The 17,408-nt window shown below is 39.8% G+C and overlaps 1 protein-coding gene across 1 annotated transcript in view; it reads right to left on the bottom strand.

Annotated features, from left to right (window-relative positions):
- LOC149301036 (myomesin-3-like) overlaps window positions 1-17,055 on the bottom strand; it is a 47,949-nt gene extending 30,894 nt beyond the window's left edge. The window contains exons 1-7 of the mRNA XM_089484589.1: window positions 16,949-17,055; window positions 14,682-14,762; window positions 13,819-13,975; window positions 11,765-11,922; window positions 5,923-6,018; window positions 1,676-1,764; window positions 1,358-1,402 (exon numbers count right to left, since the gene is read on the bottom strand). Of these exons, the coding sequence (XP_089340715.1) occupies window positions 1,358-1,402; window positions 1,676-1,764; window positions 5,923-6,018; window positions 11,765-11,922; window positions 13,819-13,975; window positions 14,682-14,762; window positions 16,949-17,055 (733 nt within the window). The remainder of the gene's footprint in view (window positions 1-1,357; window positions 1,403-1,675; window positions 1,765-5,922; window positions 6,019-11,764; window positions 11,923-13,818; window positions 13,976-14,681; window positions 14,763-16,948) is intronic.
- Between the last annotated feature and the right edge of the window lie 353 nt (window positions 17,056-17,408).

A 17,408-nucleotide genomic window follows, 5' to 3' on the forward strand; every position in this document is an offset into this window, starting at 1 on the left:
TCCATTCAAGCAGTTTAGAGGTAAAAGGAAGCAGAGAGATAGGGCGGTAGTTAGTGAAACAGACGGGATCTGAGGAAGGATTCTTTAGAATTGGTGTGATTAGCGCATGCTTGAAGGCAGATGGTACAGTTCCAGATGATAGAGAAAGATGAAATAGGTGGGTAAGTGATGGACCAAGGGATGGACATAGAGACTTTGTGAGGTGTGAAGGGATGGGGTCGAGGGGACAGGTTGTTGGGGGAGAGGAAGAAAGAAGAGTGACTCTCTCTTCTTCGGTTGTAGGGGAAAAGGCAGTTAGTGTAGTAGGAGTGGAGAGAGTGGTGGTGAGTGGTGTAGGAGGGAGTTGTAAGGAAGAGAGGTCTTTCCTAATAGTCTCAATCTTCTCTTTGAAGTGGGTAGCAAGATCTTGGGCAGTGAGAGAGCTTTGTGGTGTGGGTATGGAGGGACAGAGAAGGGAGTTGAAAGTAGAAAAAAGGCGTCGTGGGTTGGAAGAAAGAGAGGATATGAGAGTGGAGAAGTAGAGCTGTTTGGTGAGAGAGAGGGCAGAGTTGTAGGTGTGGAGCATGATTTTATAGTGAGTAAAGTCTTCGCTGGATTTGGATTTTCTGAAGTAACGCTCAGCCGTGCGGCAGCACTTCTGAAGAAACCGTGTGGTTTTGGTATGCCATGGTTGGCGTTTAAATTGTCGGGGGTAACATGTAGTAATTGGAGCTATGGTGTCGAGGGATGAAGCAAGTGTGTTGTTATAAAAAGAGGCTGCTGTGTCTGGGCAGGAAAGGGTTAACATGGAAGGTAAGAGGTTCAAGTGAGGCTGACAGTTGGGTAATGGTATTGTCTGGTAATGGCCTACAAGTATGAGGTGAGCGCTGTAAGTTTCTCTTGTTAGGGGTTAGCACTGGAGAAAAGGATAGAAGGTGGTGGTCAGACAGAGGGAACAGGTAGATGGAGAAGTCTGAAAGGGAGCATGATCTGGAGAAAACCAGATCAAGTGAGTGTCCCTCGGTGTGCGTAGGGGAATTAGTCCATTGAGAGAGACCAGAGGAGGATGTCAGGGAGAGGAGTTTGGAGCTAGCAGAGTTGTTAGATATATCTAAAGGAATGTTAAAGTCACCCAGAATAAGACAGGGGATATTAGGAGAGAGGAAGAAAGGGAGCCAGGCAGAAAGGTGGTCAAAGAACTGCAAGGTACGACTTGGAGGGCGATATATGACAGCAATTTGAAGAGAGAGTGGAGAGAAAAGACGGATTGTGTGAGCTTCAAAGGAACAGAAAACTACTAACTGAAAATGTTTATTACAACAATGGCTGCTATCTAGCTTGCTTGGAAAAGCTAACAATTGACTATTATTGTACTTACCAGGATATGAAACAGAATCCCATCCTGATTTCATTCCTACATATTCTGAAAAACAAGCATAAATATAGTTGTCACAACAAGGAAAATGAAGGAGTAAGAGCAACATAAGCCTCCGAACAACATCAACAGAGCATAAGCGAGTTTGTTTTCTGTTAATTATTTTTAATTATCTGAGTATTTTTTAAGGTTTTTTTTATTTGAGAAATATTAATCTATCTTCCCAGATATCACTGGTGCTAGTGGCATGCTAGCATGGCCTGGTAATAAACTCAAGTTTTCCTATGTGAAATCATGTTATATCTTTTATGATGTACTTACGTCTTACGAGTACATTAGCGAAGGAGGTTGCTTGTCCAAATGTATTTGTAGCTACCACACTGTAATCAGCAGAGTCTTCCAGAGAGCATCTATTTATAGGGAAAACATCACAAAGAATAGAAACATTGTGATACTGGCATCCAGGGCTATGTTCTGTGACCTGTCAAAACCTGATTTGGTATTTATGGTGGTGGAAAATGTTTTTTTTTTTGTGATTGAACTACCCGACCAATCCCCAAATAAATGTGTATGTGGATTTTTGTTAGAATACTGTGTTCATGTATTCTGTTGCAACAACTATTGTCTACAGTTTGTGTGTTATATACTGTTCTGTCACTAGGTGTTTTCGGATTTCACTGTTCGTTTATGTGGTAGCTTTTGTTTGGTTTAATAAGTTTTTTTGAAGGCCTCAGCCACTTCTAGCCATTTTAGGCGGTAATCAATACAGTGAAATCCATAACAAACTACTACTAATCAATTCACTTGGGTATGCGGACTTTTAGCTCAACTTAAATCACAGAACATAAGATCCTAAAACATAAGAAACTTAATCCACCATGATGTGTGCCCCTGGTGGGTGAAAATGAATTTAGCACATGAAAGTCTGGGTTTTGGAAAAAACCTTAACATCAAGATATAACAAATTGTATGAAAATATAAAAAGCAAATACATTAGTTTTGATAAATGAGAAAATAATTGCAAATGAAAGTAGAACACGCTCGACAAAGTTTTTTATAAATATCAATGCATAAGAATGAAAACAGAAAATGTATGTTCCAGTGATCTCCCAATTAAATGAAAATGTAACATCATAATTTACATGGCTGACCCAAAGGAGAGAGAACTCAAGAGTGACTGAATATACTACAGGTTTATAAATCAACTTTACTGGATGGGATTTCCCCCCCCCCCCAAGTATTTCAGAAGCTTTTTTCAGTGACAGACCTTCATTACTATTTTTTTAAGGATTTGTTCAAATCTGTAGATGTTCAACGTGGTTTTATGAATCAGGAGTCACATTAAACTAACTTGCTTACCGTTTGCAAATGCTTTTGTATTATGCCACATGTATTTGTATTGTGCCTTGACGTGGCGGGTGAGCTTAATTATGCTTTGGCCAATTCATATAACCAAAACCTCTCATTTATATTATGTTTATATATTTGTTGCCAACTTTATTAGGGTGAGAAGCGCAGACAGTATTTTGTTTTTTGTATACATTGTACAGCCAACACACTGTATTTGCAGCATGCTCACACTGTTTGGTAGGCCTCATATTATACATTTGTATTATTTGAGCCTGAGACTAGCTTAGCGCACCGACATTTTTTCTTTTCCCTGTTTGCACATATTTGAGGTTGTTGGCTCCTCATTAGTCTGGTTGCAGCTTGCTGTCCAGGGGTTAAATGGGAGGAGGTTTAATTGCACCTCCCCCAACACATTAATTTGGTTTTGGTAGCAGTATAAACTGCTTTGTGTGCCCACTATGTAGGAGGTGAGAGTAGGTTCTCACCCTATTGAGAGTGTGCCTTGATGTGGCGGGTGAGCTTAATTATGCTTTGGCCAATTCATATAACCAAAACCTCTCATTTATATTATGTTTATATATTTGTTGCCAACTTTATTAGGGTGAGAAGCGCAGACAGTATTTTGTTTTTTGTATACATTGTACAGCCAACACACTGTATTTGCAGCATGCTCACACTGTTTGGTAGGCCTCATATTATACATTTGTATTATTTGAGCCTGAGACTAGCTTAGCGCACCGACATTTTTTCTTTTCCCTGTTTGCACATATTTGAGGTTGTTGGCTCCTCATTAGTCTGGTTGCAGCTTGCTGTCCAGGGGTTAAATGGGAGGAGGTTTAATTGCACCTCCCCCAACACATTAATTTGGTTTTGGTAGCAGTATAAACTGCTTTGTGTGCCCACTATGTAGGAGGTGAGAGTAGGTTCTCACCCTATTGAGAGTGTGCCTTGACGTGGCGGGTGAGCTTAATTATGCTTTGGCCAATTCATATAACCAAAACCTCTCATTTATATTATGTTTATATATTTGTTGCCAACTTTATTAGGGTGAGAAGCGCAGACAGTATTTTGTTTTTTGTATACATTGTACAGCCAACACACTGTATTTGCAGCATGCTCACACTGTTTGGTAGGCCTCATATTATACATTTGTATTATTTGAGCCTGAGACTAGCTTAGCGCACCGACATTTTTTCTTTTCCCTGTTTGCACATATTTGAGGTTGTTGGCTCCTCATTAGTCTGGTTGCAGCTTGCTGTCCAGGGGTTAAATGGGAGGAGGTTTAATTGCACCTCCCCCAACACATTAATTTGGTTTTGGTAGCAGTATAAACTGCTTTGTGTGCCCACTATGTAGGAGGTGAGAGTAGGTTCTCACCCTATTGAGAGTGTGCCTTGACGTGGCGGGTGAGCTTAATTATGCTTTGGCCAATTCATATAACCAAAACCTCTCATTTATATTATGTTTATATATTTGTTGCCAACTTTATTAGGGTGAGAAGCGCAGACAGTATTTTGTTTTTTGTATACATTGTACAGCCAACACACTGTATTTGCAGCATGCTCACACTGTTTGGTAGGCCTCATATTATACATTTGTATTATTTGAGCCTGAGACTAGCTTAGCGCACCGACATTTTTTCTTTTCCCTGTTTGCACATATTTGAGGTTGTTGGCTCCTCATTAGTCTGGTTGCAGCTTGCTGTCCAGGGGTTAAATGGGAGGAGGTTTAATTGCACCTCCCCCAACACATTAATTTGGTTTTGGTAGCAGTATAAACTGCTTTGTGTGCCCACTATGTAGGAGGTGAGAGTAGGTTCTCACCCTATTGAGAGTGTGCCTTGACGTGGCGGGTGAGCTTAATTATGCTTTGGCCAATTCATATAACCAAAACCTCTCATTTATATTATGTTTATATATTTGTTGCCAACTTTATTAGGGTGAGAAGCGCAGACAGTATTTTGTTTTTTGTATACATTGTACAGCCAACACACTGTATTTGCAGCATGCTCACACTGTTTGGTAGGCCTCATATTATACATTTGTATTATTTGAGCCTGAGACTAGCTTAGCGCACCGACATTTTTTCTTTTCCCTGTTTGCACATATTTGAGGTTGTTGGCTCCTCATTAGTCTGGTTGCAGCTTGCTGTCCAGGGGTTAAATGGGAGGAGGTTTAATTGCACCTCCCCCAACACATTAATTTGGTTTTGGTAGCAGTATAAACTGCTTTGTGTGCCCACTATGTAGGAGGTGAGAGTAGGTTCTCACCCTATTGAGAGTGTGCCTTGACGTGGCGGGTGAGCTTAATTATGCTTTGGCCAATTCATATAACCAAAACCTCTCATTTATATTATGTTTATATATTTGTTGCCAACTTTATTAGGGTGAGAAGCGCAGACAGTATTTTGTTTTTTGTATACATTGTACAGCCAACACACTGTATTTGCAGCATGCTCACACTGTTTGGTAGGCCTCATATTATACATTTGTATTATTTGAGCCTGAGACTAGCTTAGCGCACCGACATTTTTTCTTTTCCGTATTATGCCACACAACAGATTTTTTATTTATTAAACACTCACACAATTGGGAGAAATGAATTATACTTAGACTAGGTGTTGATTAAAACACAGAATATAGAAGGTTCTATCCTTGGTCTTATTCTAGTTAATTTACCACAAAAAGCAATATCTCAATATTGAAGGAAGACACAAAACGATATACCCTTAACATTTAAGATGTCCAAAAGGGGACATTTGTGTTGGGGATGTGGCAAGAAGGGGGGACGGGAGACAAGTCAGAGGAGAAAAGTGGATGTCCAAAACCAATCAACCAATCAGTTGGGAAGGAGGCCCCTGCCGGCGACCAATAGAGTCACTCTTATGGACCTTTAACTCCTGATGGCGAAACTCCACCTGGGGTACCCAGGCTGCCAGGGGAGCTCCCTGCCAGCGACCAATAGGTTCGCTCATTCGGAGCTTTAACTCTTGGAGGGGGGAGACCAATAGTCTCCCCAGGCGGAGTTTCATAGTCAGGAGTTAAATTTCTGTATGATCAACTCTATTGGTCTCTTGTACAGACCTTTAACTCCTGGAGCGGGGAGACCAATGGTCTGCACAGGCCAAGTTTTGGCATCAGGATTTAAAAAGTCTATTGGTCGCCAGCAGGGGGCTCGTCTGCCATCAACCAACTTCATTGCAGTTTCTTCAATGCTTACCTGCGGATTTCTAACGTAAGCATTCCATATTCATTTAGGATCCTGTATTTCCCGGGTGGGGAAGATCTTAGGTCAATTGGCTCTCCATTTTTAAACCTAAAAAGGGAAACAATAAGAAGATTACTAAGCAATAAGTACAATATTCTCAGCACACAAGATAATTTACACATTTCCTTTCTGTTATGTTTCTCTTTTTATTTGTATAGCATTATGGTGTTATCTGGTCAATTAACTTCAATTATCAGGTGCTATTGTATAATAATATGAGTTATTCAAGTATTAAAATGTATTAACAGATATCGCTAGTCTACAGGACAATATTATGTTCACCTAATGACATGCAGTAAGTCACGACATATCCTCCAGATATGAGTGAAAACACACGTCTATGTGGAGTTTGTTTAGGGGATATGAGATGACCCAGGTTGGGAATACTCAGCAGCATCCGTGTTCCTGGCTTTCATTAGTTATTGTGAGCTCATTTGCTACAGATTCTGACATGGTGGAACTCAGGAAAGCATGTTCATGTTGATGTGATGTGAGGATTTTGCAACTTGTGGAAAACACAAAATGCTTTTTTATGGGACTCATGGGGTTTTAAGGGAGTTTACACGAAATGATGGCCCACCAGTGAAAGAGTTTCATCGCATGTCTATCCTTGGGTTAACCCAGACCATAGTTTATAAATAAAAATATGCTTGATTAGATTAATCTTGTCAGAACTGCAAAAAAGGCAGTTGCATCTACAGAAACAAATCACCAATATCTGATAAATTCGTTATATCAATGTAAAAAACCTGGGGATACCCAAGAGCATTGTAAAGTGTAACTATTTTAAATATAGGATATAGGTTCCTACTCCTAAAGTGACCCACGTATGTACAGACATGTTACATTTCATGAGGACTTTAATGTACTATTTTCCTTATTACCCTATTTGCTTAATTATAATTTGCTGATTATAAGACGACCCCCCAAAAATTGAATATTAATTTAGCAAAAAAAAGAAAAAGCCTGAATATAAGACTACCCTATAGGAGAAAAAAGTTTTACTAGTAAATATTAATTCACATGTAAACTATTTTTCATATTTAATAAAAACTAGGATTGAAATTTTTTTTGTTTTTATTTGCCACTCAGCCCCAGTTATGAACATCTGCCGTAAACCCCCTATATGCCACTCTGCCCCAGATATGCCTTATACACCCATATATGCCACTCTGCCTCCCTGACATGCCTTTTAACCCCCTATTTGCCACCCCCCAGACATGCCTTATACACTCCTATATGCCAATCTGCCTCCCTGATATGCCTTTAAACCCCCTATATTCCACTCTGCCTCCTTGATATGCCTTTTAACACCCTATATACCACTATGCCTCCAGAAAACCATGTCACTTTTACATCCCCCCCGACTTACTGGTCCATCCCTTTACTTGTGACTCATGCTTCAGACTCCCTGGTGTCTAGTGGGGCAGCCGGTGGAGGTGTGTGCGATGCAGACCCCTGCTGCTGCTGGCCAGTACTTCCGCCACAGCTTCTATGACTGAGCGCCGGCATCACATGACCTTCAGGTGCTCAACCATAGAACCCCATCGGAAGTGCCGGCAGCAGCAGAGGTTGTCTGTGCGCATCCCGCAAAAGTTCACCGGCTTCACTTCCGTCAGGGCTTCTATGGTGGAGCACCGGAAGGTCATGTGATGCCGTATTCCGTCATAGAAGCCCCAGAGGAAGTGGTGCCAGCAGCCCACCGGCTGCCATAGAGAAGGATCCAGGTTCCCTGCAGCACTGGGTTGGATAGCTATTATACAATTATACTATTATACTTGGTAGCAGAAAGAAGGAGGTTGTTATGCCACTTCATTGAACTCTGATCAGAGCTCATTTACTGTCTACATTTAGTATTGGCTACACTTCTGAAGACACCATAACATTTTGGAGAGAATTCAGAGGACAGCTACTAAAATAGCAAATGGTTTGCGGGATACCAGGAAAGCATTAGGGAGCTCCATATGTATAGCTTGGAGGAAAGGAGACAGATGGAGATGTGGTAGAAACATTTAAATAACTAAAGAAATTTAACAAAGTCCAGAAAAGTTTATTTCAGAGGAGAAATTGCTAGATTTCTATGAATTACGGTACATTAGGTTTAGATGTAATGTAATATAGTTTCAATTGTAGATAAGTGTAATACAGTGAGGGAATTTTAACATGCATAAACATATGGCTATCCTAAATCTAAGATGAGACCAATGAATATTTGCATCAGACTTGAGACCGAAGGGTTCTTATTGGCTGTCAAATTATATGATTCTGTTTCTATGACTTGTGAACACTATAACAATGGTGCAACCTAGTGGCCCGAAATGGCACTACAAATTTGACTTAAATATAGACACCATTAAAATCTATGATTGCTGTATCCTTGCTTAATAGCAAAAAATAAAGCTTAGTATCTCTATAATTACAATTGGGCATTGGGCTCAGGAAACACTTTCTTTGGGCCCTGACGTCAGTGGGAGTTCCTGCTTGTTGTTTGTGGGTGCAAGCCTGGACAGGCACAGTCATTACCAGTGGAAAGTGTTCTTCTTTTAGATATACACAGTATATTTATTTTTTTCTCGGTTCTCCCTGTATATTTATTGTTTTAACCCCTAGTGGTGCAGGTTGAACATCACTCCACTGCTTTTGTTTTACTTATATATTTGTACTCAATTATTGAGGTCTTATATATATATATATATATTATTTTTTTTTCTTTGTCTCTGTATTTCGGTTATTGAATGTATTGTATATTTTTTGTCTTTGTATTAAACATATTGTTTTTACATTTATCCAAGCTCTGTCTCTTGTTTTCAGTTGGAGTTCCCGCTGATGTCCGTGGGAAACACGGAGGATTTGGGTATTGACCTGGTGAACTGGAAAAGCGGTGCTTCACCCGGAAATCTCCCAGTTCCCAGGTATGCTCACCATCCATTCTGCATTAACACCTGGCATCCTGTGTCACTCATCTGTAACTCCATCTATATATTTTCATTAATTAATTCCCTAGTGGTTCAGGATAGATGGATTTGCAGACCATGCCTGGATATGGCCTATTATTATCATTATTCCTATTATTTTAAGTTAATCTGTACCCCAAGAATAAAGAGAATGGGGAACATGGCATAAAGTCCACACCTCTACAAAGGTTTTTAAGATGTTTTCAACCCACTCATTCAGGATAGAAATGGTTCACACTCGTAGAACACAATGTTCCAGCTGCATGTTGTAACATTTTTGATCAGAAAAACACACCATACAATATGAACCAGAGGTTACTCACTTAGAAGTCTTATTTCCGGAAGTATCTTCCAAGAAGATAATAATAATAGTGTAATTATATGTAATTAACAATTCCAGTCATGGCTTGTGGTCATATGCACATAAGCAGCTTTGCTGATAATGTAGACTACCTGTAGCAAAGCTTTACTTTTACTTGAATGACCCAAATATATATAGCTATGTAGGTCTGGTACACTATATTACCAAAAGTATGTGGACATCTCTCATAACTATTATGTCTAGGTGTTTCAACTTCACCAATTGCCAACAGGCAGTGGCGTCGGCAGGGGGGGGCCAGAGGGGGCCATGGCCCCCCCTACATCATGCTGTGCCCCCCCAATTGAAACGCCGGCTTTTTTTTTTTAATAGACCCGGAGGAGAGAGTGAGAGGCGCCGAGCGGTTGCTGAGGAATAAGTTCTCAGCAACCGTTCGGCGCCTCTCACTCTTCTCCGCGACCGCGAGGCCTCTTCCTGGTTCGCAGTGCAGGCATTTCAAGCCGAGCGCCGGTATATGTCGTCATATCCGGCGCCCAGCAGTGAAGCCGGCAGAACCAGGGATACAGAGACCTCGCGATCTCACCGCTGGACAAGCCCAAGGTAAGTGAACTTCAAAGGGGGGGTTAGAAAGTCAGAAGAGGTAGGAAGTGAGAAGGGGTAGATAAGGATAGATTGGGAGGGAGAGGGGGTAGATAGGATAGATTGGGAGGGAGAGGGGGTAGATAGGATAGATTGGGAGGGAGAGGGGGGTAGATGGGATAGATTGGGAGGGAGAGGGTGTAGATTGGGAGGGAGATGGGGGTGGATGGGATACATTGGGAGGGAGAGGGGATAGATAGGATAGATTGGGAGGGAGAGGGGGGTACATAGGATAGATTGGGAGGGAGAGGGGGGTACATAGGATAGATTGGGAGGCAGTTGTGGTAGATAGGGAGGGAGAGGGGGTAGATAGGATAGATTGGGAGGGAGAGGTCTTTATGGGACAAAAACGGCGTACGTTCAGCTGTTTGGGGACAAAGTTGACATAATGTGTAACTTAGGTGCTGGTCAGGTTCTATGTGGGCAGTGTGGACACCAGGGTTGGCTTTGGGGTGTGTGACCAGTGATCTATGCCTGTAATTTAGGGGGTTTTATCTATACCTTTAATGCAGAGTTTATATGTAATTTCCAATTGATTTATATCTGCAAAGCTGGGTTTTGTGTCATTCTGTTCATCTGTATCGGCTATATTTCCATACATTATTAATGCTTACCTGCAAATATAGGATTTGTATGTCTTATTCAGTTGATCAATACCTGGAGTGCTGTTTCCATGTGTTGTTTATTTGATCTATACCTTCAGTGCTGAGTGTACATGTGATTTCCAGTTGATATATACCTGCAATGCTGGGTTTGTGTGTTCTGTTGGTTTATACCTGCAATGCTATGTTTCCATACATTATTTATGTATACCTGCAAATACAAGTTTTTTTTTAATCTCATTCAGTTGCATGTGCTGTTTCCATGTGTTGTTTATTTGATCTATACCTGAACTACAGGGTGTAAGTAAAAGAACGCTATGGTTTAGTGAATGAGGGGACAAAGGGACTCTGGGGATGATTACAGGGGAGAGGACCTCTCAATGTCACGGTGCAGTCAGAAGGAGGGAACACTGCACTGACTCACTGTCTTCCCCTGATCTGCAGTCAGTGTGGCAAATATATTGGCAGCAGGGTCTAATATTAATATATATTGGCTGCAGGGGCTAATATTAATATATATCGGAAGCTGGGACTAATGTTTATATATATCGGCAGCAGGGGCTAATATTAATATATATTGGCTGCAGGGCCTATTATCAATAAATATTGGCTGCAGGGGCTAATATTTATATATATTGGCTGCAGGGACTAATACTATATATCGGCAGTAGGGGCTAATATTAATATATGTTGGCAGCAGGGTATAATTTGTATGTATATCGGCAGCAGGGTATAATATAAGTATGTATCCGCAGCAGGGGCTAATATTAATATATATCCGCAGCAGGGGTTAATTTTAATATATATCGGAAGCAGCGTGTAATATTTCTATATATCTGCAGCAGGGTCTAATATTTATATATATTGTCAGCAGGGGCTAATATTAAAGAATGAAAAATAACTGTCACTTTAGCTGTTATTTTGAAATCATATTTTAATCACAGTCTTTACTTCAAAGAGATAAGTGCATATTATATAGTTAAAAATGCACGTCTAACGTGTGTGTGTGTGTGTGTATGTATATATATATATATATATATATATATATATATATATTAGTGTATATGTACCGTTTTATAATTGGCCCCCCTACTTTGGTCCCTGGCCCCCCATGTGCCCCCCCTAAATATGGAACCTGGAGACGCCACTGCCAACAGGTGGAAAAAAAATCAGGCACATAGGCAGCCATCTCCACAGACAAACAGTGACAGTGATTCATGGGTCTACACAAAATATTTTCACAGTAGTAAGCAAGTACATTCTTAGTACTGCTAACTTACCATTGTATGAGAGGTTTGGGGTTTCCTAGTACAGTGCAGACAAGCGTGACGGACATCCGCTCCCACACGCAATGTGCTCTTAGAGGTACCCAGAACATAGGGGCTCGTCTTCCACATAGCTCTCTGAACTCTTTCATCTGTCTGCATTTCTCCTCAGCCTACACATAAAAGAACAGTCACTCCGTGTTTTACAGCAATTTCTTTTGTATTAAACATTTAAATCCCTCAAACACTTGCTTTGCCTGTATATTATTGTTCAGAGAAATGCTACACAAAGGCCCAAACTCATTGCTGACATGAGTCCTAAACCAACCCACAGGGTGAAATACAGTTGGACTATAAGAGTGTTCCATGAGCATGCAAGCGGCCTTCATTTATTTGAATAATATGAACAGATGTTTTTAGTGAAATTTAGGGACACGTTTTATGCAATTATACATAATTATAAAGTAATGTCAAGATTGAATGTGGATATCTGGCATATTTTGTGTGCCAACATTACTTAAGAAAAATCCATAAATGAGGTGTACTAAAAAACCCCTCAAATGGCATAAAATCAATAGGCCCTATGGTATTGTGGGTTTACTCAGGCCCTGACAGGTTAAGCATTGGGTCTTGCAACATTGCCCTGGAGTGCCTTCTTATTTGGTGCTTTTGTATTACTTAATATTTATGCATAGGATATGTGGTTGGCAAATAAGGTTGAACTGTGTATCTCATATGTGGTCCGAGTATTCACATTGCTCCAAAAAATTCTCAACACTTTCTTGCAAGACCCTTTTTGTTTGAATGCCTGCACTAGCTTTAAAAATAGTAGCTTCTCTAACAGCTTAAATAAAAGCTATGATCCCTGCCTATGAGCAAGGGTTGGTGTATGGGCCCAGCAGCTTAGTGTAACATGTTAAAAAAAGGTACTAGCATGCTGACAGCTAATCTATAGCTAGACGGGTACAATGAAAAAAAATAATTTTGTTTCCATGATCGATGGGAATGTCCTTATAATATTGTTGTTGACTTGCACCTCTATAAGACAAAACGTTTAGAGAGAGATTATACTTCATAATATAATGGGGTAATAGGCATACACTATATGGATAAGAGTATTGGGAAACCCCCCTAATTATTGAATGATTATTAAAATATAAGCCATCTCCATTGGCTATTATTGTGATGTGGAAATGTCTATTAGTAGCAACACCTCAGCCACAAAGCAGTAGACCACACACACTTGCATAGCTGGGCTGCCAAGTCCGGAAGAGCGTAGTGCATAAAAATGATGTCCTTTGTAGCATCATTCACTACAGAGTTCCAAACTGCCTGTGTCAGGAGCTTCATGAGTTTCCATAGGGTTTCCAAATGGGTTTCCATAGCTGAGCAGCTGCACACATGCCAAAGGTCACAATGCGCAATGCCGAGCGTCATCTGGAGTGGTATAAAGCACAGCTTCACTTGACTCTGGAGCAGTGAAAATTTGTTCTCCGGAGTAATCAATCACGCTTCACCATCTGGAAGTCTGATGGACGAATCTGGATTTGGTGGATTTGGTGGACTCTACCTAATGGAATGCATATTGCCTACTGCAAATGTTAGTAGAGGTTGGGCTAGGCACCTTAGCTCCAGTAAAGGTTAAAGTTAATGCTACAGCATACCAAGACATTTTGGACAATTCAATGTTTCCAACTTTGAGGGTCCAGTGCCCCTGTGAACAAAGCAAGGTCTATAAAGGATGAGTTTGTTGAAGAACTTCACTGGCCCGCACAGAACCCCATATTAACCTTTGGCGAACTGGAACAGAGATTGTGAGCCAGGCATTCTCATGCAACATCAGTGCATGGCCTCACAAATGCTCTATTGGGTGAATGGGCAAAAAACTTCCAAAGAAACACTTCTAACATCTTCCCTGAAGAGGGGAAGCTGTTTTAGTTGCAAAGGGGGAACCAACTACATATTAATGTCTATGTATTGAGAATGTGATGTCATAAAAGTCCCTGTAATAAAAAGTCAGTTGTCTCAAATCTTTTTTATACAATATAGTGTATTTAAGGCATATTTACCTTTCTGCGTAGAGCCTTTCGGTCCACCCTCTCACGCAAGGATCTGCAAGCCTGTATAACATTGACCTCCAACTTATCCATGTACTTCCTAAAGCTCCCATGACTCCAATTCCTGGTTTCCACCCAAAACTCTCTGGGGTCATGTCTGATGGTGTTCCTGTAGAAAGACAAATATACTGGATTTGGGAAACTAATAAGTATGTTACAATTGCTATACTGATGATAATCAATCCAGGTGTGCACAGCATATAAGGAACACATAAAATGTTTTGCTTTTGACATCTTTTTATAGAATTGTCATATCTAAAGCAACTCATAAATGAAGACAAAAAAATATACATACTCAGAATCGGTCCTTCATGTTGCATGTATCATATATGGCATCATATTTAAATATGTTTTCCTTAATAGCAGTGGAAATGTGACATGCATATGGTGCCTCATGGTAAAACAAAATAAATTGTCCCTAAATCCAAAATGTTGTTTGCAACTTTGTTAGCACAATGTGTAGATTACCTGATATATATTACACTCACTGTAAATACTGCTTACAAAGTCACTTTAATGAGGCAGTCTGTTTCAGAGGCAATGAATCTGTTTAATAGCAAGCATTGACCTCAACTGGTTATGACTGTTCATCTACAGTATACTTTGATCAAAACAATAAGACGCTCTTTTATGGTGGTTAACAATGTACTTATCTACAAATTCAAAACACCCAATTCTTCCTTGTACACTTTTATCAATGGCTCGAAGCTGAGTCCATGCAATATTGGCCTCAGAATGTACAATCCTGCTGCATAATCCTCCATTTGTTCCGGTGATGTTCTTGTTATATTACCATATTGTTCGGGTTATATTACCAGGTTGGTCTCAGAACTTGCTCAGCCCTTGCCACCGAAAGGTCAATGGAAGACACTGGAATATCATCCAATTCTTCATCACTGGAAACATGATTGTGCGCCAAAAAAAAAAAAACAAATTAGAAAAATCCTTGCTGTTTTCTTCCTTCTAACACAACACAACAGATAAAGAGTAACAAATAATTTTACTGTTTTAGCTCAGAGTGACAGCTAATAGGCTGCCACCCAGAGCAGCATGTATGTTACACGCTAGGAAGTTTCACTTTATGGACTACAGAGCTATTAAATACTATTAAAGGTGAGTCAGTCTGGGAGATGTAAAAAATGACACAGCATAAATATTTCACTTCTGAATTAAATTACTACAATATCACAAAATAACATGCTCTACAAAAGTAAAATGTTTTTATGTTTCTTTCTAGCTTATCTATCTTCCCAGCAATTTATCTGCCTTATGCTAAACATTATAGAATAAGCTATAGATTTCAACTCACCAACTTTACAATGCATTGTGAAGGGGCAACCCTGGTACGCTACCCCTGCAAGAAGGGCTGAGCAGAACCTGTATAATGTATGGTTAATGTTGGGGAGATTTCTTGCAATGATCTCACCATTTTATTTATACATTACACAAGACTTTCTTAACACACTAGGATTGGTTCTTCATAATAAATAGAGTCAGTGAACCCTAAAGTGCATCAGCTGCAAACTCCCAATTAAGTGAATAATACACTTGTGCACAAGGCCCAAAATCATTTCAGAGAAATTTTTAATTTCGCTTTTTGGCTTGTTCATTTTTGGACAACAAATTTTGTTCTTTGACTGTTGGTTTGCCCAAAAATAAATGTCTGTCTGTCTGTCTCTCTCTCTCTCTCTGTGTGCCCTGTCCCCTCTTCCCCAGTCCTCTATGTGGCACCTGCACTCTCCCCCTTGTATGTGCCCCCACCTTCTCACTTACCTTCTCCAGCTGTTGTCTGGTCTCCTCTGAGTCACTACATGAGAGAGTGTGCTGTTGCAGAGAAAACATTGATAGGGGAGGGGGTGTGTAGTGTACCTGCCTGCAATAGAAGCTACCCTAAATTATAATATAACCATTGCTTGAAGATGTAAATTAAGGCACTTAAATGGTTAATTGTCATCTGCATATTAAGTATTCTGTTATAAAAATTATCTAAGGTGTATTTAGTTTGTACTTATGTACTTTTATTACTTTTGTGCATTTGTACTATGATTTAATTTACTGAGTGGGTGGTTGATATGTGGAACAGTCTCCTTACAGAAGTAGCTTGAGGTCAACAGGACCCCTTACATTTTTACTTTTATTTAATCTAAGAAATCTTTACTTAATGTAAGGAAGACTTACTTTACTGAGAGGGTGATAGATGTGTGGAACAGCGTCTCAGCAGAAGTATCATTGTAATGGTTAAGTATAGATTTTTTTTTTCTTTTGCTGTATGTACCCTCCTGCATCCTGTCCTTGATTGATTCCTGGGCAGTTTGCATTTGCTAATACTTAATAAGCAGCACCTGTTAGCTTTATTGGACTCCCGAATGCTTGTTACCCCCTTTGAGCCTTAACCATAAATTCTGTGAATGCTGCCAAAATGCTAATCATAGCTTGTTTAAGGTGCCTGACCCCAGAAAAAGTAACATCAATTAACAAAATTTCAGAAGTTTTGCCATTCATTTTTGTTTGTTTCATCAGGGACCCTCCTCGTTATCGGAAAAACGTACAAAAATGAAGTTTGTACTAATCTGAATGTACAAGTCTAGTAAATAATCAAAGAGCTACCGCATGTTTTCCATTTATGTAAATGGTGGGGAGGGGGGGGGGCTATAAAATATCCTGTGTATTTTATATATGTAACACATAAGTGTAATTATGCTAGTTCTACAGTGCTGCGGAATATAATATAATACAATAAGTATCATTTCATGATTATGCTGATATATTCTAACTCTGCAATTGTGCTGATATACTCCAATCACTAAATCACCCTCATTTAAATGACAATTTATAGCATAACCTTATACAGTATACATAATCGCATGTTCAACATGAAAAAAGCACACAAGGATATGTAGACCAGTACTTCTCAAAAAGAATAGCTTTGCAAAATTAACAATAACTTCCCTACAACTTACAGTATCTCACAGAGGATCTAGACAGGATCCTCAAGAAAACCCATTTGCTCTTATAGCATACAGTACAAGTACATTAAGCAATATTTTCTCTAATTCTAGCTGAAATATTAAGCCTGCCTAACCTTGTTCTAAATTTTCTTTTCATTGTTGTGGTTCCCATTTGAAGCATTTGTTTCTTCTGCTCAGTCTCCTCCTCCTGACTTTCATAAAATGTTGATCTTCTTTCCATTTTAAGCAAAGGAGTTGATGTCTGCAATTAGAAAAAGCAATGGAATATCACACTATCCTGCACTTTCTGGTCTTGATATTAAATGGAAAAGGAAATGCTCCTATATTTTTAAGCCCTTGTGACACAATTCTTCTTTCAAAAGCCACACGTGTTCCTTGGACCATTTGTGATAATAGAAAATATATACAAAGATAAGTTCTTGCCACCAGTTCTTCTTATGTCTGTTACTACGTGATCTCTAAGTAGGTCCTGGGAAACAAAAAAGCATAGCATACACCTACAAAATTTCAGGTGTTCAAATTGGACACCCGTGTTAGGAGCATGGCCACTATGGTGTGTGGTAAGAGTCAGAC

Source organism: Sceloporus occidentalis, unplaced genomic scaffold (genome assembly GCF_023333645.1).
Source record: "Sceloporus occidentalis isolate IW3139 unplaced genomic scaffold, rSceOcc1.0.p SCAF_22, whole genome shotgun sequence".
Taxonomy (NCBI): domain Eukaryota; kingdom Metazoa; phylum Chordata; class Lepidosauria; order Squamata; family Phrynosomatidae; genus Sceloporus; species Sceloporus occidentalis.